The 19572-nt window shown below is 35.1% G+C and overlaps 3 protein-coding genes across 3 annotated transcripts; 1 reads left to right on the forward strand and 2 right to left on the reverse strand.

The window, feature by feature from the left end:
• Positions 1–3338: 3338 nt before the first annotated feature.
• Positions 3339–7908, reverse strand: LOC115986761 (probable serine/threonine-protein kinase DDB_G0280111). Its single transcript, XM_031110033.1, has 8 exons — positions 7703–7908; positions 6289–6781; positions 5687–5852; positions 5542–5592; positions 5256–5438; positions 5029–5122; positions 4033–4787; positions 3339–3936 (listed from the first exon to the last, which is right to left on the reverse strand). Exons 2-8 carry the CDS (start codon positions 6750–6752, stop codon positions 3568–3570), a joined length of 2082 nt encoding a protein of 693 aa, XP_030965893.1. The 5' UTR covers positions 6753–6781; positions 7703–7908; the 3' UTR covers positions 3339–3567.
• Positions 7909–10421: 2513 nt separating this feature from the next.
• LOC115983502 (putative box C/D snoRNA protein SPCC613.07) lies at positions 10422–15906 on the forward strand. The gene is made up of 5 exons (XM_031106209.1): positions 10422–10723; positions 12396–12597; positions 12939–13007; positions 13155–13287; positions 14796–15906. Exons 1-5 carry the CDS (start codon positions 10504–10506, stop codon positions 15423–15425), a joined length of 1254 nt encoding a protein of 417 aa, XP_030962069.1. The 5' UTR covers positions 10422–10503; the 3' UTR covers positions 15426–15906.
• Positions 15907–16716: 810 nt separating this feature from the next.
• On the reverse strand, positions 16717–19313 carry LOC115987607 (G-type lectin S-receptor-like serine/threonine-protein kinase LECRK3). Its single transcript, XM_031111194.1, has one exon. The coding sequence runs from the start codon at positions 19234–19236 to the stop codon at positions 16741–16743; it is 2496 nt and encodes an 831-aa protein (XP_030967054.1). The 5' UTR covers positions 19237–19313; the 3' UTR covers positions 16717–16740.
• Positions 19314–19572: the final 259 nt, after the last annotated feature.

Consider the following 19572-nt stretch of genomic DNA (forward strand, 5'->3'; position numbering starts at 1 on the left):
GTGTAAAATCCAAACACCTTAAACTTCATGAAGGAAAATCTAAATTCTGAATTTTTAAGGTGTAAAATCCAAACACTTCCAAATGTTAGGGGTGCAATTTGCAATTTACCCTACTTTAAATTAATATATATATATATATATTTTTTTTTTTTGGATGAAAATATCTTCTTAATTACTTGTTATTATTATTTAGAAAAATTTCACTCCTTATGACATTTTGTATGATAATTGGGATTTTATGTTTTTTAGATCTAACAAATATAATATCTTATTAAATAATGTGTCATTATACATAACTTTAAACTTATATAATATTTAATATGAATTAATAAATTCATACAGCTGAAGTGGTAAACTTCATAACTCAGATTAGACAACAAAAACTTCAGAATGGGCGGCGGCTAGGTTTGGGTCTCCATTGTTTCTTACATTTTATTTATTTATTTATTTTTTTTTTATGGGGAGATTGTTTCTTATGTGTAAATTTATTTTGCAATTTTTTAATTAAAAAAATGTCATATCATTCAAAAAAATGTCAAATCATTGTTCCATTAACCATATAAGTAACACCTGTAACGACCGTTAGTAAGAGGACTACTACAACTCATTTTTTAAACTTGAGAGACCAATTGTGCTTAGTTGAAACTTGAAGGACTAATTGCGCTCAAATGGTAAATTTGAGGGACCAATATTGTAGTTTTGCCTTTAGTCATTTATTATAAGTAGGAGTTTTTTTTTTTTTTTTTTGATAAAAAGTAAGAGTAGTTAAAGTATTCATATTGTATCAAATCAGATTTTAAAAATTTTGACCAATCTCTGTTTCCGGATTGCATAGTATATGGCGTATAGGCATTTTCTATTTTGATGCACGAAAATCGTAGAAAGCTTTAAGTTTTTCATTTGATATTTCAATAGGATCATGGCAATTGCACACGGTTCATTGACCCTTTTTCTTTAATCAGAAAACAGAAACTTTATTAACTATGAAACTGAGATTACATCTTGGATAAAAGCTTGTTGAAGAAAACAATGAGTCTCTTCAATCCAAGTTGAGAAATCAACAATGCTAAAAGTATGTTTAGCTAAAAAGTGAGCTGGCCTATTTCCTATCCTTGTCATGTGCGTGCGAAAAAATAACTCTACAAATTTCCTGTAAAGATGAAAAAATTCCATATATCACAGGGGTGAATCTTCTTAGCCAAAGCCTGGGACCATTTCAATATGCAAAGTTATTTCTTGATGTAGATAAGTTTATAAATAAATACAACAACAAAATTTTTAGTCCCAAAATTTAAGGTCGGCTATGAATCTTCTACCGATTAGATTGGATCATGGCAATTGCACACGGTTCATTGACCTTTTTTCTTTTTCTTTTTTTAATCAGAAAATAGAAACTTTATTAACTATGAAACAGAGATTACATCTTGGATAACTAGATAAGAGCTTGTTGAAGAAAATAAGGAGTCTCTTCAATCTAAGTTGAGAAATCAACAATGCTAAAAGTATGTTTAGCTAACAAGTGAGCTGGCCTATTTCCTATTTCCTATCCTTCTCACGTGCATGTGAAAAACAACTCTACAGATATCCTGTAAAGATTAAAGAATTCCATATATCATTGGGGTGAATCTTCTTAACCAAAGCATGAGACCATTTCTATATGTAAAGTTATTTCTCGATGTGGATATGTTTATAAATAAATACAACAAAGTTTTTAGTCCCAAAATTTAAGGTCTGCTACGAATTCTTTACAGGTTAGATTGTGTCGGTCATGTGAGCTCTTTTCCTCCATTCTATCATTATTTGAAAATAAATCCCTCATTAGAAACCTAGTCCACTTTCTAAACTTCTTTACAGACAAAACTTGACTTCAAATCCCTCACTTATTGTTTTTTTTTCCCCCAAAAAAATTTCCCATGCAATCATTATTCTAATCCACTTTTCTAAAGCAATTTGAGTACCCTGCAACTTTAGCTTGGGTTGTATTTGGTGACCATCGGGTAAGTTTCACGGTACCGTCAAGGATTAATGTATATGTTGGCTAAGTGATTAGAAAAGTCAGCAACAGATATTGATAAACAGATTTCTAAATATACTAAATATCCTTTAATATCATGTAAAATTGTAAATATTCATCAAGCCTTTTAAGAACACTTAAAAATTAGCAATAGAAATATTTTCATATCTGAATGATGAAGATCCCTCCATCCTTCAAAAAAGATCAAGATTTTTGGAGTGTGTTTATGTATGTAAAGATTTTTTTTGTCAGTAGCTCATAAAATGAGATCTTTTTGCCACATGAATCACAATTGATTTTTCCTAGTCTTATGAATTATGTTCTTGAGGATTATCGCCTAATCCTTCTGGAGATGTCGGTATGTTACTGACGTTTGCCTGTTTGGAGTGTATTGTTCTACAGTGTATTTCCCCGGTGGTTTTTGAATACAGACAAAATTCCCAGAGGCAATAGATTTTACAATGCGGAACCAGGATGACATGAACAAAGCTTTGATTTTTTAGATTGTAGTTTTGACTCTTTTTGTATCTGTTTGTAGAAGGGTTACAAGATAACTCAAAATGCAGGTTGTTCCATTAAGGGTTGTTTATAGCCAAAACGAGCCTACATTTACTTATTCACTAAGGTGCAACAAAAAAGGTCCAAATTAAATTACTACTTAAGACACATAAAGAGAAAAAATGTCAACCAGAATTTGATAACTAGTGTGCCTGCACCATGTTACCTGACCAATTAGCTACATAATCAATTAGGTTGAACCAAACGTGAACATGATACTCCTGCTTCTGCAAAGTTTGTAGACAACTTTACAGCCAGTTTTTGAAGAGGCAGATTCCCAAACTCTAATTTACTACACATTGCTTGCGCAGAAGACAATTATCATCGCATCAAGGTTTGACCTCTCTAACTCCATAATCAACAAGGATACAGAACAATTCGAGCAAATTTATGACTAATCAAATTCTTGGAGTCTCCATAGCCTCTTGTTGGACAAACACCATATCCCCTACTCCATAGCCTCTTAACATAACAATCAAATTACTACCAAGTTTAAGTTGGATTATGAGCTATATAATCTAATGAATTAAGAGGTTTGAACAGGTTAATTATCCTTTCACCCCACAGGTACGAAAGGCCCACGACCATGAGATCCAGTCCCCTGGGCCCCTAGGACACAAGGGGTTAATTTTTAATTTTTTTTTTAAATATAAAACTATAAAAATTTATCGCCAGTATGCAGTGCCATTAAAGTAGTTGTGCAGATATAAATCAAGCAAGCATGCAAGATCGTCAGAACTCAGAACTTTAAACAACAATTGAGACATGCATTAAAGTATACACCTGTAGTCTGGTACTTTAGTCAAGAATAATATCACAAATGTTTCCGCATTAAAACATCTATAAAACACAAGCACCCAGAGAACACAAATCAAGCCCAAAAGCCAATAAGTTACTAAATTTTCACTATTCTCATTTTTCTCACCAAGGGTGCCAAGAAATATACTGGGGTTCTCACAGAATACCTCCATTATAACTTCCCAGATGACCTTGAGTTAAAAACCTGCCCATCCAGCAGGTTGAGAACCTGGCTTGGTCTCTGTAATCTTTGTCTCCCCAAAACGCTGAGCATTATTTCCGTCACTGATGGGTTTTGATATCTGAGGGCTATTACTGGGGGCAGCTGAGAAACTCTCTGTTCCAAAACCCCATGAATCAAAACCAGTGTTTGCTTGTGCAGCCTGCTTAGTTTGGTGACCATTTCTTGTCCTAACAGATTTGGAAGGGTTCTCTTTTGAAAGAGGTTTCTGTGGCTTAGGTTCCTCAGCAAATGCTTGCCATTGCTTTGGCTCAGGGCTCACACTATTCCTGTCGGATTTTTCTTGCTGTGGTTCCCAAATTGTTCCTTCAATCTTGTCCTTTTGCTGAAAAAAAAAAAAAAAAAAAAATTCTATCAATAACAGATATGATGGAGAAAAAAATAATCAAATTCTGATAGTTTAAAGCAAAGAAAATTATACCAAAGGAGTTGCAGGGGAGCTTTGAATTTTTGTAACATTTTTATTTGGTGATGGATTTCTAGCAGCAAGTGCTTGCTTGAGCTCTTGAATCTCCTGTCTTTGAGATCGACAAATGGCAGATAGCTTTTCAAATTTTGAAGTTATTTCAACCTTCTCCAAGTTTGTTTGCTTCAGCTGCCCCTTCAGCCTCGCTACTTCAGCCTCTAATGCTTCCTCCTTTTCAGAATTACTATTACTAACGGTGGAGCTAAACTTCTCAGTATCAAATTCAGCAACAAAAGTGTTAAAAGTGTCATCTTGAAAAGTAGCTGTAGTCTCAACTTTTGATGGTTTTGGCCTATGTGTGCCACGGTCTGTACCCTTATGGGAAAATGTCATCTCAAAATCCTTGGAAGAGCCATCCTCAGCCTTTTGTGATTTACCATGTGCATTTTTTCGAACAGTATAAGTTTGTATGTCTGCCTCTTTTGCAGGGCTAGTATTCCTAGGTAAAGGAAGATTTTCAGGCTTAAATTGATCATTTTTTGATGTACCATGGGTAGTAGGTTCTTCATCAAATTTGGGTCTTGTCATGTCCTCAGGAACAACTGAATCTTTTGCATGTAGACTGGACCAGAAAGCACCAAGCTGCCCCCCACCTCCCCCTGCCCTAGAAGAAGGTTGTGATGTGTTCCTAGTTTGTTCTCCAGATGAAGGTGGGGGTGGCGGACTTCTGCGAGGCACTGGATGCGCCTTATATGCAGGCTTTGGAATACCTGTTACATCAGCCTCACTTCAATTAAAAGCAAATCTCAAATATTTGTGGCCTTTCTTAATATCAATTTACAGTTATTCAAAATTAAATCTGCTCCAACAAAATCCATGTCAAGAATTTATGAAATGTTAAGTTTTCTTCATTTCAATCAGGTTTAACACTAAAAGCTAGAAGGTCAAATTTAATAATTCATACAGAAAGAAGAATGAGTTTTGTAACAAGTACACCTTTGACATCCTCACCTTCATGTATGTCCGCGGATTTCATTTCAGGTGGCCTATCAGGTAAAGACTTCTGAAGATTAGCAGGTAACTGCTCATTAACACGAAACCACACCTGCCAAGATTGTAAAAAAATCCCAGCATCAGTTAGTAGAATGTTTAATCTTCACCTAAGATTGCTAGGACAAGATGATCTAAAACTAACCTAAATTCATGGAGATGAATGGCCAATCAAGCAAAGCGCTTGCCTGCGTGATGTCTGGTCTGTCATCTGGTGAAGATTGAAGCATCTCTTTGATCAGGTCTGTAACAGAGGAGCCATATTTGGGTAACTCTGGAATGCGATAATTCCCATTTAAAATTTGAAGCTTTGATTCTCCATCAAATGCACTTTTGAAGTAGCAAATCCGATAGAGGAGGCAACCCAGCGCCTGCAGATTGACAGAGTAACGTCAGTTCCTAATTGCACATTTGATTAGATTATTTGACTGTTTCTGCAATTCACTTTGAATTACAAGGTTCAGCTTGACTTACCCATATGTCTACCTTCTCATTTATAAGTTCTCTCCGAAAGAGATCCCACATCTAGGTAAAGGAGGAAAACAAAAATCAAATAACTTTAGCATTAAAATAAAAAATTTAACATCGTAAGAGTGAACTGTGAAGTTCAATGTTCAACCTCGGGTGCTCTATAAGCAGGTGTTGTGTGCTTCCTGATATTATCTTCTTCAATGCCCATTTCTTCAGGCTTCTCAAAACGCTTATGATTGGTAGAGGTGCTGCCAAAATCGCACAACTTCCATACTCCATCAGATCCCAGCAAAAGATTCTCAGCTTTCAAGTCTCTGAAAATGAGATAAAGAAATAACAATAAATCATAAATATTTCTTAGCAAGCAAAAACAAAAGGAAACTAATACGTCTCTTCAAATAAATTAAAGGCAAAGGATGTCTTTTCTTCTTGCAGTACAAGCATGACTTACAAGTACATCAATCCAAAATTTGCCACAATGTAATCACAAGAGGAAAAAATGGGGGTTGGGAAAAACTTTACTCATCAATACCTTCAAGCAACCATTTTTTAACTATTTTAAGATAATGCAAAAATGGTAAAGGTTAATCTTAAAATTTTTTAAATGTATGATTTCCAACAACAACAACTAAGCCTTAGTTTCAAAATTTTATGAAGTATACTTTCAAGGGTTTTTTTTTTTGGGAGGGGTGGGATAATATATAAAAGGAGAAGATTACAGACTTACAGTCACCTTGTTAGCATCTATACCTGTGGGCAATGGGTGGGGACTGGCAGTGCATGGCAAAAACAGCATTACAGACATCCCTGAAGATTGAGAGGACCTGTTTCTCATCAAAAAATCCGGATCCTCTGCTTTCCAGCACATTAACCAGAGATTTCTCACAGAATTCCATCACAAGGAATGCTTCTTTAGTTCGTCCCATATCCAAGATGGTATGGGCATAGAGTGTGACAACATTAGGATGTCCCTTAAGTGACTTCAACACTGAGATCTCCTTCATCACCAATTCCTCTAATTCCTCATCATTAAATATAATGTGCTTTAAAGCATACTGCTTTGACACATTCACAAGGTCCCGAGCTAAGTATACACAAGAGAAACCTCCCTCCGCAATGGCATTTCGGACATTAATTTTAAGATTTCCAACATCAAGAGAACGGCCTTCAAGCCCCACAGGTTCTTTTTGCATAAATGGTTTGAACCTCCACATGATTCACACAATGAAGACAAAAAAAGGCACTGCAAACGCAATCAAATACATTACTAATACCCCGCGTTGGCAATACAAAGCACACAAATTCTCACATCGAGTCACTGTAAAATAAATAGCATCAATCTAATCTAAAGAATTCGGCAATAAAGAAAAGTACAAGAAAGATCTTTATATCATCCTTAAAAGATTCAAAATTCACAATCTAAAACCCAAAATCATCGAGTGAGTAGATCTGAATAATGCAATAATTCCTAAGATGCTGAAATTCAAGATCTGGATCAAATTCCAGGACCTGATCTTTCCACATAGAACCTAAAAATTCAATCTTTACATACTATTTTCATCTGAAATCTAAACAGCAAAATCAACCAATAACTCGAGCTCAAATCAAACCAGAATGTACGAGACAAACGAGTTCAAAATCCAGCACAAGCTAACAATTTGAGCTAGAAATTTAAGCAAATTGAAGGAAACAGATTCCATCCTAAAATTCTGGCCAATACATCATTCATTTTCCTACCATTTCTCGGCAACCAAACAGATTCTCTCGAATGAATCAAAGAAATGTAATAGAGCTCAAATTCCAGCACAAGTTAACGGTTAAAGATTCGAGCTAGGAATCTAACAAATTGAAAACTTCAACAATAAAATCTTTTAAAAAAAGACTCAAAAAAACCGATTCAATATAAACTCATTTATTTTCCAACGATTTCTCAACTACCAAACAGACTCTGAACGAGTCCAAAAGAAATTCAATCGAGCTCAAAATTCTACCACAAAGCTAACGAATTGAGCTATAGAATTTCAAACCAATTCAAATAAACATAAAATAAAATAAAATAAATCAAACCAAAGCATATTGAATTCAAACAACATCTCCAAATACAGAATCCGAGTGAATCTATAGAAAAAATGCAATGAAAATGAAAAGCCATAGAAGATCGTACCTTGTAGAATCCGATATGAGTCTCTGACAATAGCTTGCTGTGGAAGGTGATTCAGAATCCGATGCTGAAAGTACAAAAGCAATTGAAGCTTTGTGGTTTTTGAGATCTGATACCGTAAATAAATAAAAGAGAAAGTTCAAAAACCAAATCTCTCTCAGCTTTTTCTGATTTCACACAGAGAGAGAGAAAGAGAGAGAGATACGAGACGCGTTTAATAACAAAGAGCGAGAGAGAGGGGGAGATATTTATATAGAGAGAGGAAGGATTGACTGTGGTCGAGATTTTTTTTATTACTGGGAGAGAAAGAGATCAGAGCCGTTGGATTGTATGGGGACCATCAATCGAACGGTTGTTAATTTTTTTATTATTTTTTGGACTGTTTGATAGCATGGGATGTGGGCCCGTGCTTTCGGTGGTAATTGGAGTAACTTGTACATGAACGAGACTTTCCCTCTGTGGGGAAAGGTGAAATGTTTTTGTACTCGCGAGAGTTTGGTAGGTTGGTACTCGCTCGATCTTGGTGAAACGTAGCAAAATTCTATTGGTGGATTTGGTGGACCCTACCAAAATTTTGGTGGACACGTTGGATGCAATGTAGACTAAATATAGTAGTATTATTATTGGACTATTTATTAAGGCCGGCAGTGAGTGCTTTTGTTAGGTTTAAATATTTTTTTTTTTTTCTATTTTTAAAAATAAAGGTTGAATTTATTATTGTGTTACTTATTTCAATTCTATTTTAATTTCTTAATTATGACTAGAAGGAGATGATTATTAATCAAGAATGGTAATAATAACTAATATAATAAGACTAAAAAAAATGATTTTACGTAGAATTGCTAGTTGAGTTTTTTAATGATTTATGTAATGCTTGCAAGTGAGAATGATTAAATTTTTATTTAAATAGATAGTTATAGAAGAAATTAAATTAGTAATGATGTTCAACTACCAACTACAGAATGATTAAAGGAACAGATTAATAAATAGTTACATTCTTATTATTATGGTGGGTATTTAATTTTAAATTAATATTTATTGCTTTGTGTTTCCGGAACTTCATAGTGTGCTGTTGACTACTTGTCAAATTGTGAAATTGTGATAATGACAACGTGGGGAGATAGATAGCGATAAGAATTGATAGGATGGTTGTGTTACATCCTCTCCTTCTAACCTTATTTTATATTTTGTATTTTTTATAGCTTAATACAATTTCATTTCATTATTGAAGAGAGAATGCAAAGGCCAACAAAAATTGGCTAAGTTGATATAAAAAAAAAAAAAAATTGGCTAAGTTGCAGTGAGTAAGTTGAAAAGAAATCTCATTGAACAACCGGGCTCCCTCTTGAATCCCCTACACTAGGTGACCAATGCAATAACCTCAAGCTCCTTCTTCCTTGGCCACCTTAAACACTATACTCTAATTGCCTTCCACCGCAACTTGAATAGGCTTCAATTTCTTTCGTTTGTACGACCCTCCCAACTCGCTTTGAAACTCATCACAAATAATTATTTCTATTCCTAATATGACTTAGCTTGTATTTAGTACTCTAGTGCATTAAACTTACTGTGATGAATTTTTTATCACATGTCAATATTGTAATAAGTCCAATGAATTGGAGACACTAAACTCAAGTTATTCTCCTCCAACTGTTTGGTCCTGGAGGCTGGAGTTCCATCCATGCCTAACGTGTACCTAAAAAGTAAATAATATCTTTATAACTTTTTAAAATTTATTACCTTTTTTTTAAATGATCTAATATTTTATTTGTAACCATTTATGTCTTTTAAACCACATTGGTCTTTGCATACTTCTACTTCTATATATGATTTTTAATAGGCTGCAAAAACATCTATTAGCATATGAAAAAAAAGAAGCATAATAGGGTCGTCAATTTGGGGTTTTCACAGTGGGAGGTTTTTGTGTTCTTAGCCCTAGCTCAACTAAATTGGGGATTTGTGATTTGATCGAGAGTCATAGAGGGATAATTTGGTCTTTGCGTAATGTTATTCCTACACCATGTGTTCAACATTTTTATAAAGAAAATGATTTAGTCCAAGCTAGATCATGTAATGTTTTCCTTTTTCCAGAGAATAAAACAAAACACCAAATCAAGTCATCAACATTCTATTACGTCACAAAAGATAAAAATTAACAAAAATATATAAGGTAGATTATTTACAAAAATGCGTTCTAGTTATCTCAACTAATAAGGTTTATTATTCTCGAATAAGAGATTTAAAATTTAATTCCATTTATTCTTTAAAAAAAAAATTCAATTTTGTCCACATGAATAACCAATTGGAATCTTAAATAGAAACTATCCATTAAAAAGAAGGTTTTACTTTATGGATAAAAATAATATTTTAAGCAAGCCTATTTATATGTTAGACTTATTTTTAGAGAGTCTTTGGATTGTGTCTGCGTTTTTATGCAAACACGTTTTTGTCCTTTTTTTTTTTTTTTACCAACGCCTGTTGCATTGTTTATAAGACATAATTTCCTTTTATTATTTTCAGTTTTTAACAAAATAAATGGTATTCAAATCCACACTTAGTCTCTCTTCCACCTAACTAGCAACTTATTTCTCTTAAAATAAATTTAAAAAAAAAAAAAAACTTTGAAAATTTATTTTTTATTATTAATTTATATTTTTTTGGATGGGAATTATTATTATTTTGGTTAGTCTTTTCTCTGTAGTAACGACTGGCTAATGGTTTATACAGTTTTCTCGAGTCTCTCATAAATCCATAAACCCTAGTTCCCTCTCAAAAACCCCAGACCTCTGTGTCCGTTGCGCGCAATGGAGAACCAAGAAGACCCAGCTCCAAAACCCAAGGATCAACCTCTCTGCGAGGAGTGCAAGCATAACCCATCAAAGTACAAGTGCCCAGGTTGCTCTGTACGCTCTTGTGGCCTCTCATGCGTCAAGGCTCACAAGCAACGCACTGGTTGTACGGGCAAGAGGAACCAGACCCAGTTCGTCCCTCTCTCACAGTTCGATGATAATCTCCTTATCTCTGGTACTTTTTTTTCTCGTGAATTCAGACACCCTTTTAGCTGGTTTTGAAGCTCAACTCGTTTTCAATGCTGGTAGATTATCATATGGTTGAGAAAGTTTCTGTTTTGAAATTTTGATTTCTATTTCAATTTCATTACCCTGTTTTACTTTTTTGAAATTGGTTATACCTCGTGAATTTAGAGACCCTTTTGGCTGATTTAGAGTTCTATACTTGTAGATTATCATATTCTTGAGAAAGTTCTTATTTTTTACTTTTTACTGTTTGAATTTGATTTTACCTTTCAGCTGGTTTTTGAAGCTAACATTATCAATATCCTTTTCAGGGTTCCTTATTAGAGTTCTATACTGCTAGATTATCATATCCTTGAGAAAGTTTCTGTTTTGAAAATTTAATTCAAGTTCAATTTTCTGTTTTATCTTTTTTTGAATTTAATTTTACCTCATGAATTCGGAGACCCTTTTAGCTGATTTTGAAGCTCACTCATTAACAATATCCTTTTTATGCTTCCTTGTTAGAGTTCTATACTGGGAGATTATCATATTCTTGAGAAAGTTCCTATTTTTAAGTTTTTTTTTTTTGAATTTGATTTTATCTGAGAATTCAAATACCCTTTTCACGGTTCCTTATTAGTGTTCTGTACTGGTAGATTATTATATGCTTGAGGAAGTTTCTATTTTGAATTTCAATACCAAGTTCTACTTTTTTGAATTTGATTTTACCTTGTGGATTCAGACACCCTTTTACCTGGTTTTGAAGTGCTCTCATTATTGATACCCTTTTCAGGGTTCCTTATTAGAGTTCTATACTGGTTGATTATCATATGCTTGAGAAACTTTCTATCTTGAAATTTCGATTTCAATTTCAATTCCCTGTTTTGCTTTTTGTGAATTTGATTTTATCTCATGAATTCAGAGACCCTTTTGCCTGGTTTTCAAGCTCTCTCATTATCATTATCATTACCCTTTTCAGGGTTCCTTATTTGAGTTCTATACTGGTGGGTTATCATATGCTTCAGAAAGTCTCTATCTTGAAATTTCAATTTCAATTTCGATACCAACTTTTACTTTTTGAATTTGATTTTTTCTTTTTAATGTGAATTGTAATTTTCTCGAGAGGAATTTGCAATTTTTGTTTGAAATTTCATTACCTTTATTGCAATTATGGACTTCTTTTCTCCTGCTCAATGAAATTTACTCTATCGTTATTTTAATCACATTTTCTATTCTGGTATATTATCGTATGCTTGAGAAAGTTTCTACTTTGAAATTTCAATTTAGATACCTTGTTTTACTTTTTTGAATTTGTTTTTACCTTTTTATGCGAATTTATAATCAGCTAAAGAGGAAATTTGCTATTTTTCTTTGAAATTTCGCTACCTATATCACAATTTTTACATCTTTTCTCATATGAGTGGATTATAATCTGCTTGATAAATATTTCTCTTTGGTTTCTTTTAGTCAAAATTATGATAACCTTTATGTGGCTGTGAAGATTTAAGTACATGTAGAATTTAATATTCTTGAGGAATTTTGTTCTTTTGGTGTGAGATTTTATTAGGATAACTTATCTCTCTCACTCTTTTTGTATATGTTATAATTTGCTTGATTAAGTTATGCTATTTTGCTTTCATCTCTAAACCAAAACTCTTCTGTTTGGAACATTCTGTGTGTAGATTATAATTTGCTAGAGGAAGTGAAGAGGGTTTCCGAATCTGCTCAGAGAATGAGAAGTAAAGTGTGCGGTTATTCTCATTATAAATTACCATATCACCTAAAAAGTCTCCGGAAAGCTGCTGCGAGTCGGAAGACAAAACTCCTATTTCTCCCTAGTGGAATGTCAAAGAGGGAGAAAAATCAAACTCGATACAACAATAGGTTATTATTAGTTTCCTTGGACTTCATTGTTGTGGATTCAATTATAAATTATTGGTTATTTAGTTTGCTTGTGATTTACCATAGGATACCTCATTGTGGTATCCTTTTTCTTTTTCCTGTTGACATATTTGATGTGTTCAGCTTATATGTTTCTTGCTATCTATAAGAATTTGGTTAATGACTCAGTCATGGCCTCTTTCTCTCACTATGGTGGTATTTTTTCAAAGATGAATATTTGTAAATCTTTGCATAATGGTATTGGAAATGAACTAAGATTCTCTGTTGCGCTGGGGGGTGTTTTTTTAATCAGATTTTGCTGTTCATCTTAATGATTGTTTCAGGAAGAAAACCATTGAGTGGACCATTGAGTGGCAGTTTCACTCAACAGATGTTGTTTTACATGACCATGGGTAAGCTATCTTACCCACTCTTATCCGTGGATAACTAATTATTCTTGTTAATTCTTATCCTTCTGTTAGCATGAGTCAATTGGTTTGTAACTTCATAGATCAATACTGTGTATTTTGTTTAAACACTGATGCAATTTTGTTTTTCAGATTAAATGAAAATATGAACCTTTCCTCTGTTATTGAGAATCATCTAAAACCTGGCCCTTGGAATCACCAACTAAGACAATTCTGTGACGAACAGCTGGACTGTCTCAAGTTTTTCATCCGTAAATATCCTAAGGTTTCTTTCTTATCCTTTGCTGGTGGTATTGTTGAATACTTCATCATGGTTATCTAAGAGCATTTTCAGTCCCGAGAAAGGTTTGCCAGTTTTGTTCTCAAAGTGGTCAAATTTTGGAACTCTAATCATCAATTGGTCCTTGGTCTTAAAGTTGCAATTTGGCTGTGTTCAAATTGAGTTTGTCTGAGAAGGCCAGCTTTTATGTGAGGTTGTGTTGGTGCTCTTGTAACTGTTTAGAGACTTGAACTGAACATTTTTCATTTTGACAATCTAAGGGTCTGTTTAGGATCCGCTTATTTTGTTGAATGTACTGTAGATAAAAGTAAAAATTAGTTGAAATAGTACAATGAGATCCATAAATAATACTAAAAAGTGTAGTGGGGTCATGAATAATAGCAAAAATAAGCTGAATAGTAAAATAAGTTGACAAAAATAAGTGTTGCCAAACGCACACTAAGTGTTATATTTCGAAAAATATTTTGAGCATTTTTGGAGGTTTGCACCTGTGGATGATTCATCATGCGTAATTATGTATGATATCCTCCCTATGGTCTTTGGACCACATTGCATCTCCTAGCCCAATTAATTTGGACCGGAGAACAAGGTAATAAGTTCAATCTGATACATGTGTTGTATCCACCTATACAAAAATTTGTCTGTTTTGTCAGCTTGATCTATCTCTTAGGCATAGATATCATGTCTGCTAGGTGCTTTACCTCGCTACTATCTTTAGAGAGCTTTTGGGTGCCATATATAATACACTTCGCGGGTGTGATAATCTTATTGCTATTGGCTTAAATTGTCTGTATTTCTAGACAGAAAAGACAGACAGATTATAATTGGCATATATTAGATGATTGTAGTACATTGGTTGATTCTTGACTAGGTTGGCTTAATGGTGCAACAATTGCTCCGACTAAAGGCTGAAGTACTGCTTCATGCTGCTGTTTTATATGTGGTGTTCTCTTTTGCACTAGACTTCAAAATTGAGCACCCTGTATTGGGGTCAAGTAGAACTATGAATAAGATTGTGGTCAATGGATTGGGTTTCTTTTGGCACCAAGTATTGTTGAACCTTTTGAACTTATTGTTAAAGGGTGATTAAAATAGTGCCAGTCTCATCTAAGTGGGTTCTTGGGAGTGGTGGTTAGTACTTGGATTTTCTTTTTTTGTTAAGTATGAATTTTATTTGAAAAGGAAAAGGGATATACACAAAGATTGTGTACTAGTCCAAGTCAAAATATACAACTCAAAATGAAAGAGAATTGTTAAGTTGTGGATGTTCTGCCCTTTAGGAGTTGATATTCATTATATGTTTTCTCTTTTTGTTATTTATTTTCATCTTTTGGTGGAGATATTTCCTGTGTACTTGGGCTTGCACTTTCTCATGGCAACCTAAGACTTGTTTATTCTGATTAACAATTGTCTTGTTCATCTTCATTTGCCTAGCTGGTATTTTTTATCTAGACAAGATCTGATATATGTGTGTGTGTATATATATTTTGCAGGGTCCTAGGTCACCTTTCCGTGAGTTGGATGTAAAGGCCCCAATAAGGCAACAACTATCCAATTTAGTTATATTGGAGTATCCTGTAATATATGTCTTTCTCCCTTCGCACAACTTTGATTTTGAAGTCGTTAAAGAAGCCAATCCTGTTACTCACAAAACAAAGTTTAAGGATTTTGGAAGCAACCCAAGCCCAATCCCAGAAGGTGTCCCTTTCAAGGAGGAGGAAATAGAAGAAGACAACAGCTCTTCAGATCCTCATGTTTTTGATCTCATGAAACATGTGAATTCAAGTCCAATGCGTCGATTCCCTCATCGGAACAAGCTGTCTGAGAAAGTGATAAACAACTCATCAGAGAGGTCATTGTTGTCAAGAGTGGAAACAGGCAACTGTTCACTTTTCGGCTCTGCCGAGGAACCAGGAGTTTCTGAAATTAGGGAGTTCGATTTTGATCAGGGCTTAATAGATGCGTACTCAGATCTAATTGCAGAAAACAATCCTGATGACTTCCTTGATTTGGAAGGTGTATTTACTGATGAAGTAATTGTGGAAGAAATAAGGAATTTCTCAGAAGAGCAGGGAGTCTTCTCAGCAGAGGAGGAATTAGAGGAAGGAGAGATTCTTGAATAATTGAAATTATAAAGGAAAGGACCAACTGCCAAGGATTGTGCTGATAATTATGATTTTTGTTAGTGCTCTGGCATTGAGCTCTGGTTGCTGCAATCATGCCTAAGAAACAAAATTACTTTCTTAGCATTATTGATTGAGAAGTGCATGCTTTCGTTCATATCATGCGGAAGGAGGTGTCTCAGTCGCTCTTAGTGTCTCCATTTCCTCTTATACAGATGATGATGCTCTTGGTTGAGACTACAGTATCCGCTTGTCAATTTTCTAGGGAGCATTGCCCACAAGCTACACAGGACAGAAGCAGATTACATCAACTGTTAAAAGGTGATCTGAATTTGAGGATTTCCCAAGATTTGGATAGGCTGCCTTCTTGATTACTGTTGTGCTTCCTTCTGGGAGCAACTCAAGATGCAATGTATTTTGCTACAGCTCACTCTGAACTGCTTATAAGTCTTCATTAATTGATTCTTTTTACTGGTTTAGAGTGTCGAACTCTCTTCATTTGTCATTTTGGGATTATTTGCTAATATTGATTTCCTTAGATGCTTGGTAAAGTATGATCTACATCATGTTTTATTCTTGTGAAGATATGAAAATTTGTTGTAGAGATATGAATGTGTTTTTTACACTAATTCCACAGTCATTTGTTCTTCTTGACTTAAGAGTTAAGACCTTGTTGCAAATGAAAAGAAACCCAGAATCCATCCAAAAAGAAATGAAGCATTCTTCCAATCATGTTTCAGGCAAACAGATGCTCACCCAAAATGATTGTCAAATTCCTATATAATTGATTATTAATAGAATAATCAATTCTTATTCGTCATTATTTGACAGAAATAGCTTCTTGTCTGCTATTACAATTGTAAAAATCAGCATTATGGAAACTGTGGAGTATTATTCAGATAATTCTTGGATCAGGAAGTGCAGGATTAGAAAATTCTGGAGCAGAAGGAGATTGATAAATGGAAGCTATGCTCAACATTGAGATGGATGAAGGGAAGTCATCCTCAGACACACTGATACCATTCAATAGAATCAATATGAAAGGCTTACAGTAGTTTAAATTCATAGATCTCCACACTATATATAGACTATAGACACCAACAACCCCCAAAGTTACAACTAAAGGTCAAAGCACATTTACAAGACAAACATGGTAATTTACAAAACTCACCACACTTAGTAAGTGGTAGTACTAAGCTTAAATTCAAGACAAGATCTATTGATTAATACAATCTTTCCAAATGACTACACTTTCAATGGCAGTCACAAAAATGCTTATTTGGAAATTATTTGGCCTATTATGACACTACATCACTTAGATACGACTATTATTTGAAAATCCCATGGATGACTTTTCAGCTTTGGATGTTGAACAGTAGAGGAAAGGACATGGGGGTGCAGAAATCTCAAGAATGCCATCTAGCATATGAGTGACTTCTCTCATGGAAGGCCTCAATAATGGCACATCCTGTACACACCAAATTGCCACCATTACTAGCTTCTTCACCCAATTCATATCACTAATAGCCTCTTCATCATCTTCCACCAATCTTTCAACTTTCCCTCTACTATAGCATTCATATGCCCATTCTGTAAGTATCGCTGCCCTCTCCATCTCAACTTCCACACATCTCCTGCAGCTAATGATCTCCAACAACATGACACCAAAACTATAAACATCCACCTTTACTGTGACTGGTGTGTTTCTGAACCATTCTGGTGCAACATAGCCTTTAGTCCCCCTGATGCTAGTGAGAGTCCGGGTTTGTTGGTTCATCAAAAGCTTTGCCAATCCAAAGTCAGAAATTTTGGCTGTAAAAAAATCATCCAAAAGTATGTTTTGAGGCTTTATGTCGCAATGAATGATTTGCATGCTACATTCTTCATGTAAGTACCTTAGTCCTCTAGCAATTCCTAATGCAATCTGCATTCTTTGTTGCCAACTTGGTCTTATTACTCCAAAAAGGAAACTCGACAATGAGCCATTGTACATAAACTCGTACACCAAAATTCGGTGTTCACCTTCATCACAATAGCCAAGTAACCGTACCAAATTCTTATGGTGAGTTTGGCCAATCACGGTTACTTCAGTTTTGAATTCCCTCTCACCTTCCTTTATCATCTTGTCTAGCTTCTTGACAGCAACATAGTTGCTATAACTTGATACTATTACCCCTTTATAAACAGTGCCAAAAGAACCCCTGCCCAATTCTTCTTTGAACCCACTAGTAGCTTCTTCAAGATCTTTGTATGTAAATGAACGCAGATTCATTTCAAGATCTTTTGTATGTAAGGTTCTGTAGAAATTTGGCAGTTTTCCTTGCCACAAACAGAAGACAACTAGAGAAATTGCAGCTACAGAAAAGAAATTAAAAAATACAGAAGTACCTAGGAGGACTGCAAGGATCAATATCTCTTGATTCTGCCTTCCTTGGCCTGGATTTGGATTTGTAGGATTCTGTGAAGAGCTATTCAATTTAAATTTCTTGAATAGAGCTTTTCTATCAATGGCGCTGCTGTTGAACCTCCCATTAGAAAGCGGTAATTTCTTCTTCCAACATCTTCCTGTGCCATTATTAAACTTTGGATCCTGGAAAATGGTGACTGCACAATAACAATCGCGCAGACAAGAATTCTTGCATTCAAATTCTGTTGTGGGTTGTAGTAGTTCATAGTCAGCTAAAGGCCAATCAGCATACTCCATCTCCAAGAATTCAAATTGATCTTCCGAAATCACAGTACCCATCTCGTTACATTCATTCATGTAGCTTACATCATCTTGTTTGCAGCCACTATACTTGTTATTTACATCCAAGAGAGAGAAGCCTGGGGCGCATTGGCACTCTGGCATACCATGGGCTACCAGTGAACATATGCTATTATAACCACAAGGGCCACTTCCAAAAGTGTCGTAAATATCCAGGCAGATGTTTTCAGGAACATACCAAGTTGCAGACCAGGTTTGGTTTCCAGTAAAATTCTTTGGGTGAGTATAGAGTCTGAAAACACCATCAAAGTCAAGTGTTGCCCTGTAGTAGGAGTCTGAGTCTGTCCTCAAGACCTCTCCCTTTGATGAAAGGTTGGATATGCCTCCCAGTGAGTTCTTGACTTGAAGGTAGCCCGACTTGTCCAAGATTAGCTCAGAAACATCTTGTTTAGCATAATAAGCTCCATAAGGATTTTGGGTGTAGACATCTATTTGATTTAGTATCAGAACGTATGAGGAATTTGATTGCTGTGGGTTATTGAAACGGAGCTGAAATTTACCCACCCCATTGTTTTCTTCGGACACGCTAGAGAAAAGGTTGCTCCCAAGACCCAATACCTGGGTTGGTAACATGGTATTTGTTGGTTCATCGAAGCTATTCCATAAGATGCTTGAGTTTGTGCCTGTTATAACAAAATTCCCAGTATCTAGCATAGCTCCATTTGATACTCGAGGATTCTCATTGCTGCTGGACCTCCACAACTCCCATCCACCTGGAGCTTTGAGTACAAGTTGTCCAGCTGTGTTAAGCTCAACTTTTGATTCTCTCTCTGCCGGGTAATCTCTGTTTGCAGACCAAACTATAGTTCCATCTGGTATCTTAGCAAACCAGATAGCAAGAAGGAACTGATCTTGTTGACCTGGAAAGCGACGGAATCCAAATGAAAAATCACCGGATGGTGAAGTCCATGTGGAGTTATCATCTGTGGCAAAGAGAGCTGAACCCACACTGATGCTAGTATAAACTTGAGCTATAGCAGGAACCAGGAGGGTGAGGACAAGGACAAGCAAATGGCAGTGAAAAGGAGCGAGTGCTGAAGCCATTGGGAAAAGAGGGAGATAATACTTAAGTGGTAAATGGTGGTCTTATAATGAACTTTGTGCAGCCATGGTGAATATAATTGAGTAAAGGAGTACAATTTGAACTTTGCCAATGGTCAAAACAGTCAGGAAAACCAGAATGCAGGCAGCAGGAAGGCAATTGATACATCTCATAGTCATAGATCACAAAGGCTTCAAAATCTTACTGTTTTGGATGACTTATTTTTTGGATTTTCAACCACTATGTCACTTTTGGCACGGCATGTGCTTTGACTTAGACGAAAACTTGACATTCTCAGATGGCTTTTCATCTATTCAGGAGTGAGCAATTGCTGTAAG

The sequence above is a fragment of the Quercus lobata genome, chromosome 4, assembly GCF_001633185.2.
Source record: "Quercus lobata isolate SW786 chromosome 4, ValleyOak3.0 Primary Assembly, whole genome shotgun sequence".
In the NCBI taxonomy this organism is placed as follows: domain Eukaryota; kingdom Viridiplantae; phylum Streptophyta; class Magnoliopsida; order Fagales; family Fagaceae; genus Quercus; species Quercus lobata.